Here is a 19,620-nt window from a genome sequence, read left to right on the forward strand (position 1 = left end):
ATAAATTTTATTATTATTATTATTATTATTATTATTATTATTATTATTATTATTATTATTATTATTATTATTATTATTATTATTATTATTATTATTATTATTATTATTATTATTATTATTATACTATTAACACTAATTATGAGGAATGATCACTGAATTATTTTCTGTGAAAAATAACGCCTCTTTCCCAGCCCTCTCTTCCCTTCTCCGCACATTGAACTGACAGTAAGAAGTTGAACTTCAGGTTTTAGTGATTAGTTTTTCATATGGGGCCACGCATGAGTGGTTTAGCACAGCTGTACCTTAGATATATCCTGAGCTGTGAAGTTGTAGATTGGGGTGTCACTGGTTGGTCCCTGAAGCCTGCGACCCAGATTTTCATCATAGGTTGGTCTCTGGGAAAGGGAAGTAATGATATTAGGAGATAGTTACTATGATACTTACGAGTATCATTTTAACAAAACGAGGAAGTGAGTTACAGAAGGGAGTTTAAGAGGCAAACCAAACCTTAGACTTAGATTAATCTTTTAGTAGAGGAATATGTAATCAATTTAAATATTTGAGATTGCCCAGAGCAGCCATTCTCAAGAGGGACACTGGCGTATTTGAAGGGGCCACAGACTGGAAACAATTGTTCACCCATTACCTTATAAGGTTCATTATGCAACACAGACAATCCTGACTCAGCCTATATTTCTTTTACATTATGTTTATGGTTGTGGCCGAAAAAGGTTGAGAATGGCTGGCCTAGAGTATTTCATAGGTTGCATGGGGGCACTTTATTCCAGTGGAAGTGACTTAAACAGTCTCGAGTCCTTAAGACAGAACTACGATGCAAATTCTGAAGGGGGGGGGAAGGAAATCCTTCAGACCCTTCCTGTCTCACATACCTTTCATTACTTTGTAAATTGTTCTCTGAAAGGTTTTGTTTGTTAATATGTGTGGGCGGGTGTGTGTGTGTATAACTGTGGTCATGAAGGAAGGGTCTGAAACATCTTTACAGGGTGATTCTTCTTTGTAACTTCAAGGAAATAATCTGATTAACACCAATACACATTGGTGTTAAAAGATATATTGGATTTGTTTGTTTTCTGGCCATTTTGTAATAACTTTAAAACATGCTGTGGTACACATTTAAACAATAAGAACCATAAGAGAAGTCTGGAATTTTGTTTGTTCCTATTTCATTTGAGAAAAAAAAGGAAACCTTTCCAGGTTTCAGCATTTGAATTTCAGAGCTGCAGTCTCCATTTGGACTGATGCTTGAACCAAGGTACAAAAATGCTTGATGATTTCTTTTTCTTCACTGCGAACATTAAAGTTAGATAGTTTTTCTGTAGTCATGATTTTTGTCTTTTTAACAATCAACTATAATACTACTTTTGCATTTTCTTTGTTCACCTTCCTCAGTTGTTATTTCAATTCATTAATGCTTTCAGCCAGTAATATGGTATCATATGTATATCTTAAACAATCAGTGATCCTTCCACCAAATGTCATTCCTTTCACCTGAATCTAAGCCACGTTTTCACCTGATATGTTTTGGATATATAAATTGAGCAGTAGGAAAACAGAATGCACCCTTGTCTCACACTTCTATCTATTAGAAATAATTCTGCTTCTCCATAACAGTAGTCTCTTATCACAAGTATAGTTTATGCTTCAGGACAGCCAAATATAGTGGCGTACTCATTTCCATAGCTTTTCTTCATCCACACAACTGAAATCTTTGCTGAAATCCAGAACAGACAAATAGAAGGTATGGATTTTCTTCTAAAATTCTTTGTTATGCTCCAGAGCAGCTTGCATATCAATTCTTAAAACTGCAGGTTCTTTATCAAAAGATTTTTTCATTGAAACAAACTGCCATTCTTGCTTTCTTCCTTATAAATCTTTAATTAATTGTTTTTCTCTTATGTTTTATTTATCCTGATCAGATAAAATATTTCACTGTAGATTTTTGCATCATCTGTTATCTTGTTGATTTCTTGATTTCTTGGATTTTCTGAAAGAGATGTCTTATTTTTATTTTTTGCCTGTCCTCTTCTATTTCTTTGTAATGATTATTAGAATAATTGTTTTTGTCCCTACATGTAATTCATTCAAAAGTTGTATGTAGGATTCTGGCCCTATTACTTTTGCTTGTCACTTGCCCTTAACAATTTTTAAAAATTCATTAACCAACTGTTGGGGTTCCCCTGCCCCCCCCCCCCCCCGTTTTGGTTACAGGAATAATATTTTTACATTCTTCCCAGATCGTACCTCTGGTTTCAGCCCATAGCTTTTCTGATTCAGAGTCAACTAAACTTAGTAATGCTGATATATTCTTTACATGGATTTAAAATTTATATTTGGCATTATGATTGTTTTACTGTTCTTCTCCAGATTTATTCTAATTTAAAAAATATTTACAGTTTACTTTCTGTATCACAGTCTGCTCCTGATCTTGTTTTTTGCAATGAGAATAGACCTCCACTTTCTGCTTCCCATGATATAGTCTATTTTAATTCTGTATTGGCCACTGGGTGATGTCCACATATACAATCATCTGCACAGTTGGCTGAAGCAAAGAATGTGTCTAGGAATGCAACCAGCACCTCATTAATTAGCTGCAATTTTCTACTGCTGCAACTTCTATTACTCCATTTACAGGAATCTAAATCACTGGCTGGATCCTTGCCAGTGATTTCTCTACATATTTTCTTTAGTCACTAGGACCTAAGCAGAAATCCTTTCCCCTGGATGGAAACTCTGCTTTTTAGGGTGTTCTCAACTTCATGTGCAGACCGCTGAAGAATTGATGCCTTTGAATTGTGGTGCTGGAGGAGGGTCTTGAGAGTCCCCTGGACTGCAAGGAGAACAAACCTATCAGTTCTAAAAGAAATCAACCCTGAGTGCTCACTGGAAGGACAGATCCTGAAGCTGAGGCTCCAGTACTTTGGCCATCTCATGAGAAGAGAAGACTCCCTGGAAAAGCCCCTGATGTTAGGAAAGTGTGAAGGCAAGAGGAGAAGGGGTCGACAGAGACTGAGATGGCTGGACAGTGTCTGCGAAGCAACCAACATGAAATTGACACAACTATGGGAAGCAGTGGAAGATAGGAGGGCCTGGCGTGCTCTGGTCCATGGGCTCACGAAGAGTCGGACACGACTAAACGAACAAACGAATTTCACCTGCTGGCACCAGAGAAACCACTTCTGTACTAAGACTGAACAAAAGTGGTGGTATAAGCCCTAACATCCTGCTTCATTATTTCCAACACTGGCTGTGTGGACCTTCTTCCTAGAAGTCCAAAGGTTATGCTAAAAATAAAGACCTTGGCTCCCAAAATTTTTATGCTCATGCATAGTGTGAAGAAAGGCTCTTCAGTAATTATTTTTGTCAAATGAGTTTTGCACTCAAGGCATATTGCCACATGAGACAAGACAAACCAAAGCAAACAAAGATCCTCAAGCACCTCATTCTCCCCCATGTCAGTGAGAATACAATGGTGATCATCAACAACTAACACAGGTCTCTTTTTTTTCCAGCAGAAAATATAAGCTGCCTAAGGTGCTGCCTCCTTCTGTTTAATGGTCAGTACAGCCTGTCAGAATAACAGGTGGGAACTGAGACAGGACGGACAGGCACAGCACACAGAGTCCAAGCCAATGCTGGCAAAGAAGAACACAAAACATGTGGGAAAGGTCAGGAGTACAAAGGGTGAAAAAAAAGTCAGAGTGTGGAACTAACTTGCTAAAAATAACACTTACTCATTGTTCATTACTTTCCTGACTAACGATGGCTGACAATCTTACTCTGACTCAATTTATGAAATCAAGGTTTGATGGTGTGGTAGCCCTGCTTCAAAAATGTATTTTTATTTCTGGATTATTTGGACGAATTTTTGGCCATTGTATTTTTTCAAACCTTTTTCTAAACATTAATGTATTATTAGTTTGCCTTTTGAATGACAAGTAATACCAATGAATTATTTCCTTTCATAATCATACTACGATTACATCAGCATTCAAAGTAACAATTATCAACTCCTGGAGGGGAATGTATGGAAGTGATACAGAAGGCCTCCCTGTCATTCTGAATAAAATTTTGAGAAACTGCTTACCATCTTGTGCCACATTACTGTAGATTTTTAAAAACTTTATTATATTGTTTTTATTCCATTTTTTATTGTTAGCCACCCAGAGGAGACTTTGGTCTAGATGGGTGGGGTATAAATCTAACAAACAAACAAACAAACAAACAAACAAACAAACAAACAAACAAACAAACAAACAAACAAACAAACAAACAAAAAAAGAGCTACTAGAGAAATAATCTCTTGTATGTGTGAACCAGCAAATTCTGTCTCCAGGGGTGTCTCTGGAGTATGGCATATAGTCATGCCTTTCCTGTGGCCTCAAAACCCACAAAGGGCTAATTACCCCAAGAGTGCAGACATTTCCATTTCTCATGGAGAATTTTAAAAAAGCATAGAGGCAACATGCCAGAATAGGGTGGTCTCTTTCAGACATAAGCATCCTCATGGCTTGGGCAGGAGGGACACCTTGCCCCAAAGGTGGAGATGGGACACTCCCCTCTGAATAACATTAAAACCTGGCCTAACACCCTCCCAAAATTCTGCTAGTGCCTTCCAAAACTAGTAAATCACTGAAAATGCCAGGAAAAGGATGAATGGTTGGGGAGAATGAGGACAAAGGACAATAATATTCCATCTATTAGCATAAAAATCAAAGTGTTGTGGTACCTTTAAGACTGACAGCACGGACAATTTCACTGCAATCTTCCGTGGATTACAGTGTCAGGGCAAGTGGATTGTAATCCACAAAAGCTCACACTGAGATAAATGTGTTAGTTTTTCCCAGTTCCACAGTATTGTTGTTAGTTTGGTTTGGTTACACATGCTGAAAGAGACTAATATGGCTAAAATCCAAGCAATTAATGACAGGTAAAATTTCATGTAACTCATATGACGCAGATATAATTCCCACTGTGTTCAGTCAGTGGATCTTACTCTCAGGTAATAGTGCATATCTTATAAATTCCTGGGCCTTTGTTAAATTACATAGTGATTCTCCCCACCACAACCCCCAGGTTTGTAAATCACTCCTTAATGCAGCCTACAGAATCTGCAAACAGTTGTAAAGATGGAAAGCAAAACAAAAAACAAAAACAAAGAAACCACATACTGTTTATCAAGTTGGAGACCTGTTTCATAAGGTAGTTCCAATATGTGAACAAGAACTTAGGGATAAACTGCAAACCACATGTAGTAGCTAGCTACAGATTATGCCGTCTGTTCACTCTGCTTACTTTGTCTATCGAACATTCTCATCTCCAGACCCCTACTCAGTTTGAACACCTGTGCACTTCCCAGACAGTAACGCTAAGAGCCAGACAGCTAAAATATAGCAGAGGTGAAGTAATGGAGGTTCTGAAACAACATGGGGAAGCAACCTTAAAATATTCTTTGAAGATGCACAGGAAGGAAATTTGGCTGGCAGCATCCCGTTTAACTATTTCCATATTAATGCATTAAGATATCTATGAATCAGTCAGTGCCAGGGATGGGACTTTTGTATTCAGATGAATAAAAAAGGACACACGAGGCTCTTACTTTCATGTTCATGGTATTCCATTGATTTACAAAAGATAGTCTCTGAAATGCAAAAGTTTCATCTTACCGAATAAGAGGGACATGACAGTTTCATTTTGTTTCCGTATTTCCCTCTTTTGTTTACCCTTTCCTTTGTCTCTTGTCTGTCAAGTTGCCTAGGAAATGTTAATGAAATAGAAGACTGCTGCCAGCAGTCATTCAGAACATCCAAGAGGGGACAGTAGGAATTCTAATTCTGTAAAAAAAAGCCTGGATTGGCACCCAGAAAGAGTGTAAATTCCTTATTTCATTCATTGATCCCTCTGTTTTGCAAGTTCCTGGGGCACTTCAATTTGTGCTGCTCTTGGCAATGCCTGTCTGCTGCCTCCCTGGCTATGTGCCTTCTTAATCTGTGGATCCTTTTAACTTTTCCTTGCCTCCTTGGGATTATTTTTTGGGGTTTTTTTACTAACTTAATTTCGGAATTTATTTGACACATTGGTCGTCCTTTCTTTAATTATTTTTTCTTCTTCCTGCCAACTGCTCTGCTGGATGTGTGTGTGTTTAGTCGTTTAGTCGTGTCCGACTCTTCGTGACCCCATGGACCAGAGCACGCCAGGCCCTCCTGTCTTCTACTGCCTCCCGGAGTTGTGTCAGGTTCATGTTGGTTGCTTCGCAGACACTGTCCAGCCATCTCATCCTCGGTCGTCCCCTTCTCCTCTTGCCATCACACTTTCCCAACATCAGGGTCTTTTCCAGGGAGTCTTTTCTTCTCATTAGATGGCCAAAGTACTGGAGCCTCAGCTTCAGGATCTGTCCTTCCAGTGAGCACTCAGGGTTGATTTCCTTTAGAACTGATAGGTTTGTTCTCCTTGCAGTCCAGGGGATTCTCAAGAGCCTCCTCCAGCACCACAATTCAAAGGCATCAATTCTTCGGCGGTCTGCTTTCTTTATGGTCCAGCTCTCACTTCCATACATCACGACAGGAAAAACCATAGCTTTGACTATTCGGACTTTTGTTGGCAAGGTGATGTCTCTGCTTTTCAAGATGCTGTCCAGATTTGTCATCGCTTTCCTCCCAAGAAGAAGGCGCCTTTTAATTTCAGGGCTGCTGTCTCCATCTGCAGTGATCATGGAGCCCAGGAAGATAAAATCTGACACTGCCTCCATATCTTCCCCTTCTATTTCCCAGGAGGTGATGGGACCAGTGGCCATGATCTTAGTTTTTTTGATGTTGAGTTTCAGACCGTTTTTTGCACTCTCCTCTTTCACTCTCATTACAAGGTTCTTTAATTCCTCCTCACTTTCTGCCATCAGAGTGGTATCATCTGCATATCGGAGGTTGTTGATATTTCTTCCGGCAATCTTAATTCCGGCTTGGGTTTCTTCCAGTCCAGCCTTCCGCATGATGTATTCTGCATATAAGTTAAATAAGCTGGGGGACAATATACAGCCTTGCCGTACTCCTTTCCCAATTTTGAACCACTCAGTTGTTCCATGACCAGTTCTAACTGTTGCTTCCTGTCCCACATATAGGTTTCTCAGGAGACAGATAAAGTGGTCAGGCACTCCCATTTCTTTAAGAACTTGCCATAGTTTGCTGTGGTCCACACAATCAAAGGCTTTCGCATAGTCAATGAAGCAGAAGTAGATATTTTTCTGGAACTCTCTGGCTTTCTCCATAATCCAGCGCAAATTAGCAATTTGGTCTCGAGTTCCTCTGCCTCTTCGGAATCCAGCTTGTACTTCTGGGAGTTCTCGGTCCACATACTGCTGAAGCCTACCTTGTAGGATTTTGAGCATAACCTTGCTAGCGTGCGAAATGAGTGCAATTGTACGGTAGTTGGAGCATTCTTTGGCACTGCCTTTCTTTGGGATTGGGATGTAGACTGATCTTTTCCAATCCTCTGGCCACTGTTGAGTTTTCCAAACTTGCTGGCATATTGAATGTAGCACCTTAACAGCATCATCTTTCAAGATTTTAAATAGTTCAACTGGAATGCCATCACCTCCACTGGCCTTGTTGTTAGCCAGGCTTTCTAAGGCCCACTTGACTTCGCTCTCCAGGATGTCTGGCTCAAGGTCAGCAACTACATTGTCTGAGTTGTCCGGGATATCCACATCTTTCTGATATAATTCCTCTGTGTATTCTTGCCACCTCTTCTTGACGTCTTCTGCTTCTGTTAGGTCCCTCCCATTTTTGTCTTTTATCATGTTCATCTTTGCGCAAAATGTTCCTCTAATATGTCCAATTTTCCTGAACAGATCTCTGGTCTTTCCTTTTCGGTTATCTTCCTCTATTTCTTTGCATTGTTCATTTAAGAAGGCCCTCTTGTCTCTCCTTGCTATTCTTTGGAAGTCTGAATTCAAGTTTCTGTAACTTTCCCTATCTCCCTTGCATTTTGCTTCCCTTCTCCTCTCTGCTATTTCTAAGGCCTCGTTGGACAGCCACTTTGCTTTCTTGCATTTCCTTTTCTTTGGGATGGTTTTCGTTGCTGCCTCCTGGGCAATGTTACAAGCCTCTATCCAAAGTTCTTCAGGCACTCTGTCCACCAAATCTAGTTCCTTAAATCTGTTCTTTACTTCCACTGTGTATTCATAAGGGATTTGGTGTAGATTATACCTGAGTGGCCCAGTGGTTTTTCCTAATCTCTTCAGTCTAAGCTTGAATTTTGCTATGAGAAGCTGATGATCAGAACCGCAGTCAGCTCCAGGTCTTGTTTTTGCTGACTGTATAGAGCTTCTCCATCTTTGGCTGCAGAGAATATAATCAATCTGATTTCGATATTGCCCATCTGGTGATTTCCATGTATAGAGTCGCCTCTTGTGTTGTTGGAAAAGAGTGTTTGTGATGACCAGCTTATTCTCTTGACAAAACTCTATTAGCCTTTGTCCTGCTTCGTTCTGAACTCCAAGGCCAAACTTGCCTGTTGTTCCTTTTATCTCTTGGCTCCCTACTTTAGCATTCCAGTCCCCTAGAATGAGAAGAACATCTTTCTTTGGTGTCAGTTCTAGAAGGTGTTGTAAATCTTCATAGAATTGTTCAATTTCAGTCTCCTCAGCAATGCTGGTTGGTGCATAAACTTGGATTATTGTGATGTTGAATGGTCTGCCTTGGATTCGTATTGACATCATTCTATCATTTTTGAGATTGTATCCCATTACAGCTTTTCCCACTCTTTTGTTGACTATGAGGGCTACTCCATTCCTTCTACGGGATTCTTGTCCACAATAGTAGATATGATAATCATCTGAGCTGAATTCACCCATTCCTGTCCATTTTAGTTCACTGATGCCCAGGATGTCGATGTTTATTCTTGCCATCTCCTGTTTGACCACCTCCAGCTTCCCAATGTTCATAGATCTTACATTCCAGGTTCCTATGCAGTATTTTTCTTTGCAGCATTGGATTTTCCTTTCACTTCCAGGCATGTCCACAGCTGAGCGTCCTTTCGGCTTTGGCCCAACCACTTCATTAGCTCTGGAGCTACTTATACTTGTCCTCCGCTCTTCCTCAGTAGCATGTTGGACGCCTTCCGACCTGAGGGGCCCATCTTCCAGCGTCATATCTTTTAGCCTTTTGTTTCTGATCATGGGGCGTTCTTGGCAAAGATACTGGAGTGGCTTGCCATTTCCTACTCCAGGTGGATTGCGTTTAGTCGGAACTCTCCACTATGTCCTGTCCGTCTTGGGTGTCCCTGCACGGCATAGCCCATAGTTTCTCTGAGTTACTCAAGCCCCTTCGCCACGACAAGGCAGCAATCCATGAAGAAGGCTCTGCTGGATACAAGAGAAGAAAAGGAGCAATAGAGTGGTAGAGGAGAATAAAATATTACTGTCTAGTTGCTTGGTTGCAGGGAGGACGGACCTCACTTGTATTTCTTTCCTTTGATTTGCTGGCTTGCTTTTCTTGGTGTTTGGAAATGGAAGTGTATGTGTTTTATTTTGCTATGTCTTTCTCCCTCTGTGTAGTGCCATTGTGGAATATTATTATAAAATAAAGGAGATTTAGTGTGGTATGTCCCAATATTTCCTTTATACCCAGGCTTGCTGGCATCTATAGGCTTGTATTTTTATATTTCCATCTTAGCTTAAGGGCTTTATGGATCATTTGTAGCTTTAGTAGAAACTGGTTCTGTTTCACAGCTCTATTTTACACTTTTGTTTTTCTTCTCATGACCTCTACCTTGGCCTAAAATAACTGTCTGGGAAAGGCATGTGTTTATTATGAATGTATTTAGTTATCCAGTGCCAGCCAAAGCCAATTAATTCCAGACACCTGGACCTGGGAACCCAATGTGTTATCAGTGTGCTCATTTGACAAGTGCTTTGAAGCCACTTGTGTTACCCTTTTGCCAATTAGTGAGGAAATTTCTTATCACTGTATCAATCTGTGAGTTACTCTTTGATCAGTTTGCTAAATAAGATGGAGTGTGTTGTGATTCTGGTAGGATGCAGATATGAGCTGCCTTAAAGGTGTAAAAAAGGCTGGAATTTTGATCATTGACAAGTTTCAGGACAGGCCATCCCAGAGTATGCTTGGACATGGACATCCCACTTGGACATAGGCAAACGAACAGCCAAACACTGTTTCTGTGGCTCCCAATAGCAGAAATGGTTTCAAGTCACATCTTTGCCCTGCTCTATACTTTAGGTTCATAAGTTTTCTTTATATCAATTAATTACTCTATATGCCTTTCATTATATTTTTCTTTTTCTTTTCTTTCAATAAATTTCACAGCTTTTAGATCCTAAGAGAATCAACATTACTGAGAAAATATTCTCCCCATTGTGCTGGAGAGGTTAGGGACAATGAGGTTCGCTGACTCATATATGGTTACATTGTCCACCAATTAAAATAACTTGGGGCAAAAAAAGTTGTACCTGTAACAAAGATAACAGGACAGCAGGTAATACCATGTGGGTCACCACCATTATTATCTTTACTTTAATAGGTAATGAAAATGTGATGCATTAGGAGTTGGTTACCATAATGATTTCTGCTCCAAGGATGGAAATATCTCAACAACCCAAACCTCTGTTTGACTGCTTGGATCAATAGAATAAAGAGCATCACATTGTTGGCCTAGGGCTGAGCAGGCCCAGATCACATAAGACACATATAATAACATTAAGAACAATGTCCCACTTTTTGGAAGGAAAGGACACAACTTTATTGGTAAAAGCAGCAGCATTTCTGGCTCAGCATCGGGAATAGATCCATTGCAATGAGAGACCCAAATGCCTCTTGATATCACTACTATCCATCAGCAATTCACTGAAGGTCACCACCAGGTATGACAGTCCCTTGAAGGCCATGGAGGCATATGCCACTCCATGGTTCCCTGCCACCTGGGGAGAGAGTCGAGCCTTTGGCGCTTGAGACAGGCCAGACCACGTCCTGTCCCCAGCTTCCTTTAAGGGGATCCCTTAATACCCAGAGGTGACTGGTTCCTGCCTGCTACCCCTAACACTGCCTGGATCCATCCCAATGCCCCAGTTGCCCACAAAGTTGTGCCAAATGAATTTTTAAAAGGAAAAGAAAAATCGACATGAGCCCATTAGAGTCACCATGCGCCCACTGCACAACCCCCAAAAACCCTCACCTCTAGAATAACAACCTAATAAGCATTAACAACAAGGAGGGAGGAAAGGCCAGCGAGTCATTTACCAGCTGGGAAGTAACTGAGCTCCTGCTTATATGTGGAGGATGGGGATCGGAGTGGAAACTGCTCCACTCTGGTTCGCCTGCTATGGTCAAATTTTCAGATTTGCGGCTGGCCAATGGAAAGGTGCCAACATGGTTGCTGCCCTCCCATTGTCTCCCGTATCTGCAGCCCATGCAGAGCTGTGTTGCCACTGCCATCACCCACTGGATCTCCTACATGTACCGGGCTGCTGCTCCATCCACAAATGGGTGGCCCAATAACTTGGGTTCCCCATCCATTATCAGAAAAGTCAACATATAATCTCAAGAGTTGCCGTAGGCATAAATGAGAGAGATGCATTTATTGATATGTTTTTATTTTACTCATGCAAAATAGACAGGTTATAGATGTCCCCCCCCATATGTTATATTTGATTCAGGAAAGACATTCGTTTTAAAAAGCAGGCATAGAGGTTTGACCATGGTATTGACAATGGAAGGAGATGGCCAATTTGCACCACTGAACTTTGTTCCATGCACATTCCTCAGCATGATGCAATGTAAATTGCAAGAACCGCACCACGATTGCTGCTTTATAAAAACTGGCACAGGTTTATTCTATATTATAAATCATTTGCAGGATTTTATAATTTAATAGAACTTTCAAAAAGTACAGTGTACAGGCAGGTAGCTCTGTCACCATAATAGCACTACTGCTGTTTCTGAGAGAATTACTATCCTGTTAATATAAAAGCTTGGACGGTATTTTACAGTTGCCTTCTGAGCACTTTATTCCACTAATTCAGGACATTATAAACACAAATCGCCATGATTCATTTGTAAAAAAATTCTACGTGCATGTGATTTACTAGAAGAGATACAAGTGACTCTATCAGGGAAAATATCCCCCGAGTTATCCAGAAATGAGAGATTTTACCATTTCTGTACAGACTGTCTTCTTCCTCGTTTTCCGTTTTGAACTTTCATAGGTTGTAGAATGGGAGGTCAATTTATACAGCAAACCAGCACCAAAGTGGTATAGGAATCTGCTCTGTATAGCAGTGTATTGGCGTGCCAGTCACTTGTTCTCCCCTACAATTGCCCACAGGTAAATCCTGCTTTTCCAGCTCTTGCATAAGGAGGTACTGTACCCAGGATCTCCTTCCACAAACATAAGATCCATTCACTGGAAAGGGGTGATTTCCAGCTTGGAAAATGGCAAGAAGGAGGAAGCAGAATGCTTTGCCCATGTTGTGATAGGGATGCTGGCCTGTTTGTGTATTCATGAAGCAGGCTCAGGTTGAAAACCAAAGAGGAAACACATGTTTTAATAGCAGCAAGTACTCTTACCTGCTGGCCATATGGAAAGACATCATCCCATAAATGCAGCTTTTTCTCCAGGTCTTTTACAACAGCAGCTTTGTGCTCTCTAATGGTCTCCTCTTTTGGCAAGTTCAAGGGCTTAGGGCTTCTTCTCAGTGTCCCCTGACTCCCTCTGGAACACAAACCATCTGTTAAAACATTGCTTTACTGTTTAACTCGTCCATGTAACTTTTTTTTTTGGTAGGAAAGCAGACGCCCCAATCCAGCCAGCCAGAAGTATTCTGTTCCATAACTGTGTTCTGACCTATCAGTTCTAAAGGAAATCAACCCTGAGTGCTCACTGGAAGGACAGATCCTGAAGCTGAGGCTCCAGTACTTTGGCCATCTAATGAGAAGAAAAGACTCCCTGGAAAAGACCCTGATGTTGGGAAAGTGTGATGGCAAGAGGAGAAGGGGACGACCGAGGATGAGATGGCTGGACAGTGTCTGCGAAGCAACCAACATGAACCTGACACAACTCCGGGAGGCAGTAGAAGACAGGAGGGCCTGGCGTGCTCTGGTCCATGGGGTCACGAAGAGTCGGACACGACTAAACGACTAAACACACACACACACTCAAGGCACAGTTGGGGCTCAATCTCTTTCTATATTTTCTAAAATATATTTGTAGAGTGGGGAGGTCATCTTTTAAATGTGCCTTTTGATGCCTCTGTACCACCATGGTTATTTTCTTAATCAATGGTTTAGGTCTCTGGCTGTGGAGCCAGAGGTTAGAAGTTCGATTCCCCACTGGGCTTCCTTGACAGGGGCTGGACTCAATGATCCGTAGGGTCCCTTCCAGCTCTGCAGTTCTAAGATTATTATTATTATTAAGCCTGATTAATTGCTCAGAGTACAAGACAACTGCGAAAGGAGCTACTGATTTCGTGGAACTGCTAGCAGCTTTTGGGGCTGTTCTCAGCATGATTCCCTTGAGCCCTTTGCAACATCACGTGGAAGGCTAGGGGCTTGTTCCCTGCAGGTTCTTTTCCTTTTCATTCAGTCAGACACAGGTAGCCCTAGAGAAGCATGATAGTCCCATGATTAGAGACATTATGTATGGCAAATTTTCCCAACCTGCAGCACTACTGCTCTGTGGAACTACAGCTGCCTTCCCCAGCAGCCAGCATGATTACTGGTTCTGGAGGTTGGGATGGCAGGAGCTGCACTCACTTCTGGAGAACACCACGCTAGTGTATGCTGTTCTGCAAGGCTTAATGTTTTCATCAATGCTGTTTAATAACTCTGTCCACCTCCTGGGAAAGATCCTTGGTGCAGTTTGCATGGTCTGCATAACCTGAAATAAACATCCAGGGGCTACCGTTTCTGTTTCCACTCAATATTTCTTAGCTGTAGTGAAATGGAAGAGGCTGAACAGACTAAAAAGTAATCTACTTAACTTGAAGGAGGTCTTCCTTGAACCTTGGAAGATTCAATTGCAAACATTGATACCTAAATAGGATAATTTTAAACAGCTCTTGGTATGGTTATCACTCCACTAAAACAACTTCTCATCTCCACTCTTAGAATCTCAAAACTCAGATCCCCATAATGTCTAGATCAGCTTGTAACTAATTTCACTTGCTGGGTAGGCCTCCTTCTGTGAGCAGAGTGATCTCGCCACGTCGTTGCATGATGGAAGGGGCCCATCTGATCCTGAGTAACAGAATATGTTTAATAGAAAAATTTAGGTGAAATTCACAACTCTGAAGTACACAGTTGTTTGACAGAATGAATAAGGAACCATGGTTAACAGACTCCCCCATCTTTTACTGTAAAATGTGTGTAAGGCAGAGGCATGAGGGGGGATTTTATATGAAAGAAAAATGTTCTGAATAAATAACCTTAACAACAATTTTCTGTAGGACTTTTTTTCCCAACAAAGGACCGCCCCCATCCCAACTTCCCTCTTGCAATCTATGTTTAAATGAACTGAATTCAAAGCATCAATTCCACAATTAGTATTTCACAGATTGCTTCTGTGAGCAAACCTTTCTGGCCCAAGACATGTTGCTTCCTCTTCTCAACTCAAGTTGTACATGACTTAAAGCCAAACACATTATTTTGGCACCTAAAGGCAGAAAACCCCACCTATACCTCTTCCTCTACCTAGAAGCAAGCAAACAAGCAAACAATACCCAACTAGGAAATGAAATAACAAGCTGTTGTTGCCATTCTATGAAACTCAAGATCTGTAAACTAGGGTAGCTGCCTCCATATGCCTAATGGTCAGGCTGGCCGTACTCTATGCTTTCACAAGGGATTGACTCACTGGTACTGACTTGAAGATGCAGCATTTGTTTCACTTACGGAGCTGGCGCACTTTTAGGCAGACCCATGGCATTTGTTGCAGGTGTAGAAGGAAGCGAAGGAAGGACAGCACTGAGGAAGGCTACTGGATTCTGAATCCGACCCGTTGGAGACAGAGGAGTAGGAGGCACATTTTGGGGATGGAACTCATTCATACTGGATACAGAAAGCAACAACGGTGGCAGGACAGGATCTTTGGGACTTGCAAGTGATGGCTCAGTTTGGTTTGTCAGTCCTCCTGGAGACCTTGTCTGGGCTGCTGGAGGAGATCCTAAGACGCTTTCCTTGTTCGTTGTCCTCTGGCTTCCTTGAGTTACATTACTGTATGGAGGCATGGGGGAGCTAGAGGGGGAGCTGACCACTGGTGAGATGTTCTGAGATGCCAGGAACTGCTTAGGCCGGGTATAAGTGAATGTCTGAGTTGGAGGATTTTTGTTCTGCTTATAAGTAGCCGACGAAGGTGATTGCTGCTGCTGGCTGGGTGAAGTAGCTGCATTCGATGGTGCAAAGTTGAATGACAGCTCTCGTGGGGGTGGGGGGGATGCCCGCTGAACCTGCTGCTGTTCAAGCAAGACCTGGTTGTGCAGTTGTTTTAATTGGGTTGGATCCCTGCACATAAAATTAAAAAGGAGGTGTCATCTATAATATGGTCCATGAGAAAACCAACCAACAGACTAAAGATGCTATTTTTGAAACCAGAGAAAGACCATGAATTTCTGCATAGAGCAGTGGTGGACAAGTTCTGGGAATCAACTTCCACCAGGTATTACTGTACCACTGAATTTAAAATTTGTGGGTGACTCCTAATGTTGCCGCTGTCATTGTTGCCTACATTTTGAGGCAACTGTGGCAGTTCCCCATGGTGCTGGATGGAGCCTGGACTGAGCAGAGTTCCAGTTCAACGTCTGGAAAGCCTAATGTTCCCCATCCTGACATTAATTACTTTGCTTTTCCCACATATTTCACTCCCAGCAGCCCAGATTAGCACAACATATAAAATTATGAGATCTGCCATTGAAAAACACCTGGAGGGACAAGATTGCCTTGCTTTGCTTTAGAGAGATATTGACTTTCCCATTACATCACTTGGACCTTAACCAGAATGAGGAAACTGTTTATAAAGATAAAATAGAGTGGATACTTTCAGATGGAGGGCTTGAAGTAAAAGTCATTAGCTGAAATTCTCTTGCACAGTTATGCAAGTGGCATAATGTTTGAAAGTAAATTGCCATAAGTCATGTGACTTGACATACAATAGATACTGCCTACAGAGATTTCTTAACTCATGGTAATTTGTGACCAAAAATTATGCTATTTGTGTAATCATGCAACAGGATTTCAGCCACTGTAGAGTTATTCCATCTTTCCTTACTTCCTTTGTTTTTTATGGTAAAAATCTCAGGAGTTCTAGGAAAACACAGGAGAGTTACAAAAAATGTGCTCAGTTAGATTGACTGTATTTGAAGGATCTGAAGGCAGATATGCAAGTTCCAGCACTAGATAATGATATTATTCCAGACCAATGGTTCCCAGCCTTAGGTCCCCGGATGTTCTTGACCTAAAACTTTCAGAAGTCTTCACCACTAGCTGTACTGGTCAGGATTTCTGGGAGTTGTAGTACAAGAACATCTGGGACTCAAGGTTGGGAACCACTGCTCTAGACTAACAATCTCAACCTTGCTGCTTAACCGAGTGGGCTGAAATTCTTGCTTACAAATAACTCCTTTGCTGCCTTATGCCCATGAGGATTGTGACACTGTTAGAATGTAATTGAAACATTCTCATTGCTCTTTTATGATCTTAAAAAGATTTGAACGTGTTTTGGATTGAATTCTCACTTAAGCATTTGGCTGCAATTTACGTTTCCTTTTCAAATATTTTTAAGCATTGTGCCTACAATTTTTCCACAGCTGTAAGACTTTTGGAAATTTTAAAGTTTTGAAGTAATCTTGTGCCTATGGAACATACAGGAAATGTAGAAATAAAGCTTGTGGAATCAGACAAGCTGATGTTGCCTGGAATTACTGCAACAATAAAAAGACTTATACTTTGATAATCAGATGAATTTTGATATGATTGGAAATGGCTGTCTGATTTTATTCTGGAATTAAACTTTTTGGGGGATAAATGCCAGCTGAGACAAACACAGGCTTCTGATTCTTCCCTAGAGGTCTAGAAAGTTCTGCAGGGCTCTTGGGGACATGTTCAGGCATCAGAATCCCTGAACTGACATTTTGGCGAGGTTAAATCTTTCCTTCTGAGCTGATCAGATCTAGAACAATGTGCAAAGGACAACAGTGGCAGCTCCATTCTGCCTATGGAAAGGCCAGCTCTATCAGGACAGATAGTTTTCCTTTCCTTGTGCCACATTGTGAGCATTGCCTGAGTTGTCTCTTTGGAATGAAATTCCAAATGGTCCTGTTGCACTTTTCCTTCGGCCAAGCAATATTCCTAACTTTTGGTTTTCGGGAATATTACATTACATTCAACACAGTCTCATTTTTTGCATGAAAGAAGAACAATTAGAATGGAATCCTCTTTCTGTCTGTGCTAAATGCCGCCTTACTTACAATTTTGGTTTAGCCAGAACTGGAGGTGGTTCCTTTGAAGGTGACAATGGCTCTTGAGGCCTAAATATCTGTCCATTGATCTTATCTGGAAAACTGCTTGGTCTGTTTTGATTTGCAGGCCTTCCTCCATCTTCTGACGACGTTTCACTTCCTTTATCATCTTCTGGCAGCTTAAAGTGCACATGAAGGCCTATTTTTGAACTTGACCGGGGCTCATTGTGGTTGATGAGAACTCCTTCCAGTTTAGGTTTGGATGGCTGATCCATCAGTGGGAGTGAGGGTACCGGTGCAGAAGGCGGTTGCTCCATGGCAACTAAATTGATTGAACTCACATTATGAAGAGCAGCGTTAATGTTCTGGTCCTCAGGTCCTGGAGAAGCAAGTGTTACTTGTGTATGACTGCAAAAATCAATGGCTGAACCACAAAAATGTACTCAAGGGAGGCACAGAAGGGTAACAAACCTGACAGGGAAAGCTTTCTGTGACATCTTTGATATCCAGAAAAAATAATAAGTATTGAGGTAGGTGGGGGACAAACTACTGTTTGGCACATTAGACTAACTCTTTATTAAGTCTAACTCTGTTGCAGCTGGAATAAGGACACAATTCTGACTAGACAAGATAGGTGAAGTCGAGCTACAATAACACTTGACCCGTTTAAGCTCCACTGAATCCAAACCCGTCCCAGTTTAGGGATGTGTTGGCACTGCAGCTGTGTCCCTGGTGGACGTTGGGATCTGGCCTACTTCAGGTCCTCCTTCTCCTTCTCTGCCTCTTTTCTGCCTCTTCTGAACAAGGCCCTTTTGGAGATCAGCCAGTACCAGGCTATTCTGCCAGCAGAAAGGCAAGTCTGTCGGTACAAGAGGCTTCTGTTCATCCCAAAATGCTCGAGTGGGCACATCTTTTAAAAGTTATTATCATACTGTAAGGAAGCTTTATTTGGGGGTATTATTTACTGGGAGAAAATAAAGTTTCTCCATGTTCCAGTAGCCAGGATTTTAAATCTTGCGTACAAAGACATGGGAAAACAGTCAGATACTAAGTTAGAAGATAAAGTCAAATGTATGGATCTTGACTAGGAAGAACGTGGGAACTACAGTGTTGTAAAGTGTTTTGCCCTCTCCCTAGACAAAATTGGCTAAGGGAAGACAATGTTGTTTTATTTTTGTTTGTATTGTAAAATCAATGTATTTTTTAAAAAACTGGGGGAGGAAATCAACTTTTAAAAAATCTCATTTGCTTTTAAAGACCTCATTTAGACTACTAGTACAGCCTAAATGAAGTCAAAGAGAAGCAGAGCAGCGCTGGCTGTGTGATGCCCAGGGTAAAAAGAATGAGTGGGAAGGGGTGGTTTCTTAGGGTTTTAACTTCAGCAAATCATGTTATCTCCTTCTGCAGTGCTATAAACTAGAGGCGGACAATTTTCAGAGGTACAAGAACAACACACCCACACTCACACCCCTGGGTCTTGGAGGGCTCCCCTGGCTTCCACACTGTGCCCATCCATCAAATACAGCAGTTTTTAGAATTTTTTTAAAAAAACTACAAAAGCCCCCTCATGCCCTCTAATGACCAATTTCTAAACTTACAAAAGGAGGTCAGGAATCAAAGCATACGGTGCAGTGGGGCTTAAAAGACAGCAAAACTGCTTCAAACATCCCCCCCAACAAGGAGATCTTTGGGGCAATTGAAACACTTAACTGGGATACAGAAATGGAGGGTGCTAGAGGGTTGCCTTTGGGCCCCTGGGCATCTGAGGGTAGCCCAGAGGTCACACTTCACCCACCCTTGCCCTCTGCTGTGGCATCAGGGGAGGGAGATTAGCTATGCCATGTCCAGACAGGCATAATTAGGAGGCCCAGGGGATAAATTTTTTTTTTTAAAAAAACCCCACAATATCCCGTATCACAACCTTACTTTGCCAACAACAGGTGAGAACACTACTGTTGGGGGAAGCTTTCTTTAGGTCGAACTGAGCTCCCGGAGCTGACACTCGGGGCCACTACCACTAACCCCCAAGGTGAAGGGCCATCCCACTCTACCCTAATCACACTCCAGGCACCAGATCTGGGGTTTAAGACTGCTTTGTGTGATGCTATTTTCAATCAAACTGGTGCCTGTGCTCCAGGACTTTG

At 41.6% G+C, this 19,620-nt stretch overlaps 1 protein-coding gene across 5 annotated transcripts in view; it reads right to left on the reverse strand.

Moving 5' to 3' along the window:
- MYPN (myopalladin) overlaps window positions 1-19,620 on the reverse strand; it is a 108,839-nt gene that overhangs the window by 24,167 nt on the left and 65,052 nt on the right. For 3 of the 5 annotated variants that reach the window (XM_072995197.2, XM_072995194.2, XM_072995196.2), the window contains 4 exons: window positions 17,486-17,855; window positions 14,916-15,524; window positions 12,594-12,738; window positions 303-395 (listed from right to left, as the gene is read on the reverse strand). In XM_072995197.2, coding sequence (XP_072851298.2) covers window positions 303-395; window positions 12,594-12,738; window positions 14,916-15,524; window positions 17,486-17,855 — 1,217 coding nt within the window. The remainder of the gene's footprint in view (window positions 1-302; window positions 396-12,593; window positions 12,739-14,915; window positions 15,525-17,485; window positions 17,856-19,620) is intronic. The other 2 variants (XM_072995195.2, XM_078390836.1) reach the window with 1 other exon arrangement.

This window comes from Pogona vitticeps, chromosome 3, assembly GCF_051106095.1.
Source record: "Pogona vitticeps strain Pit_001003342236 chromosome 3, PviZW2.1, whole genome shotgun sequence".
Lineage (NCBI taxonomy): Eukaryota > Metazoa > Chordata > Lepidosauria > Squamata > Agamidae > Pogona > Pogona vitticeps.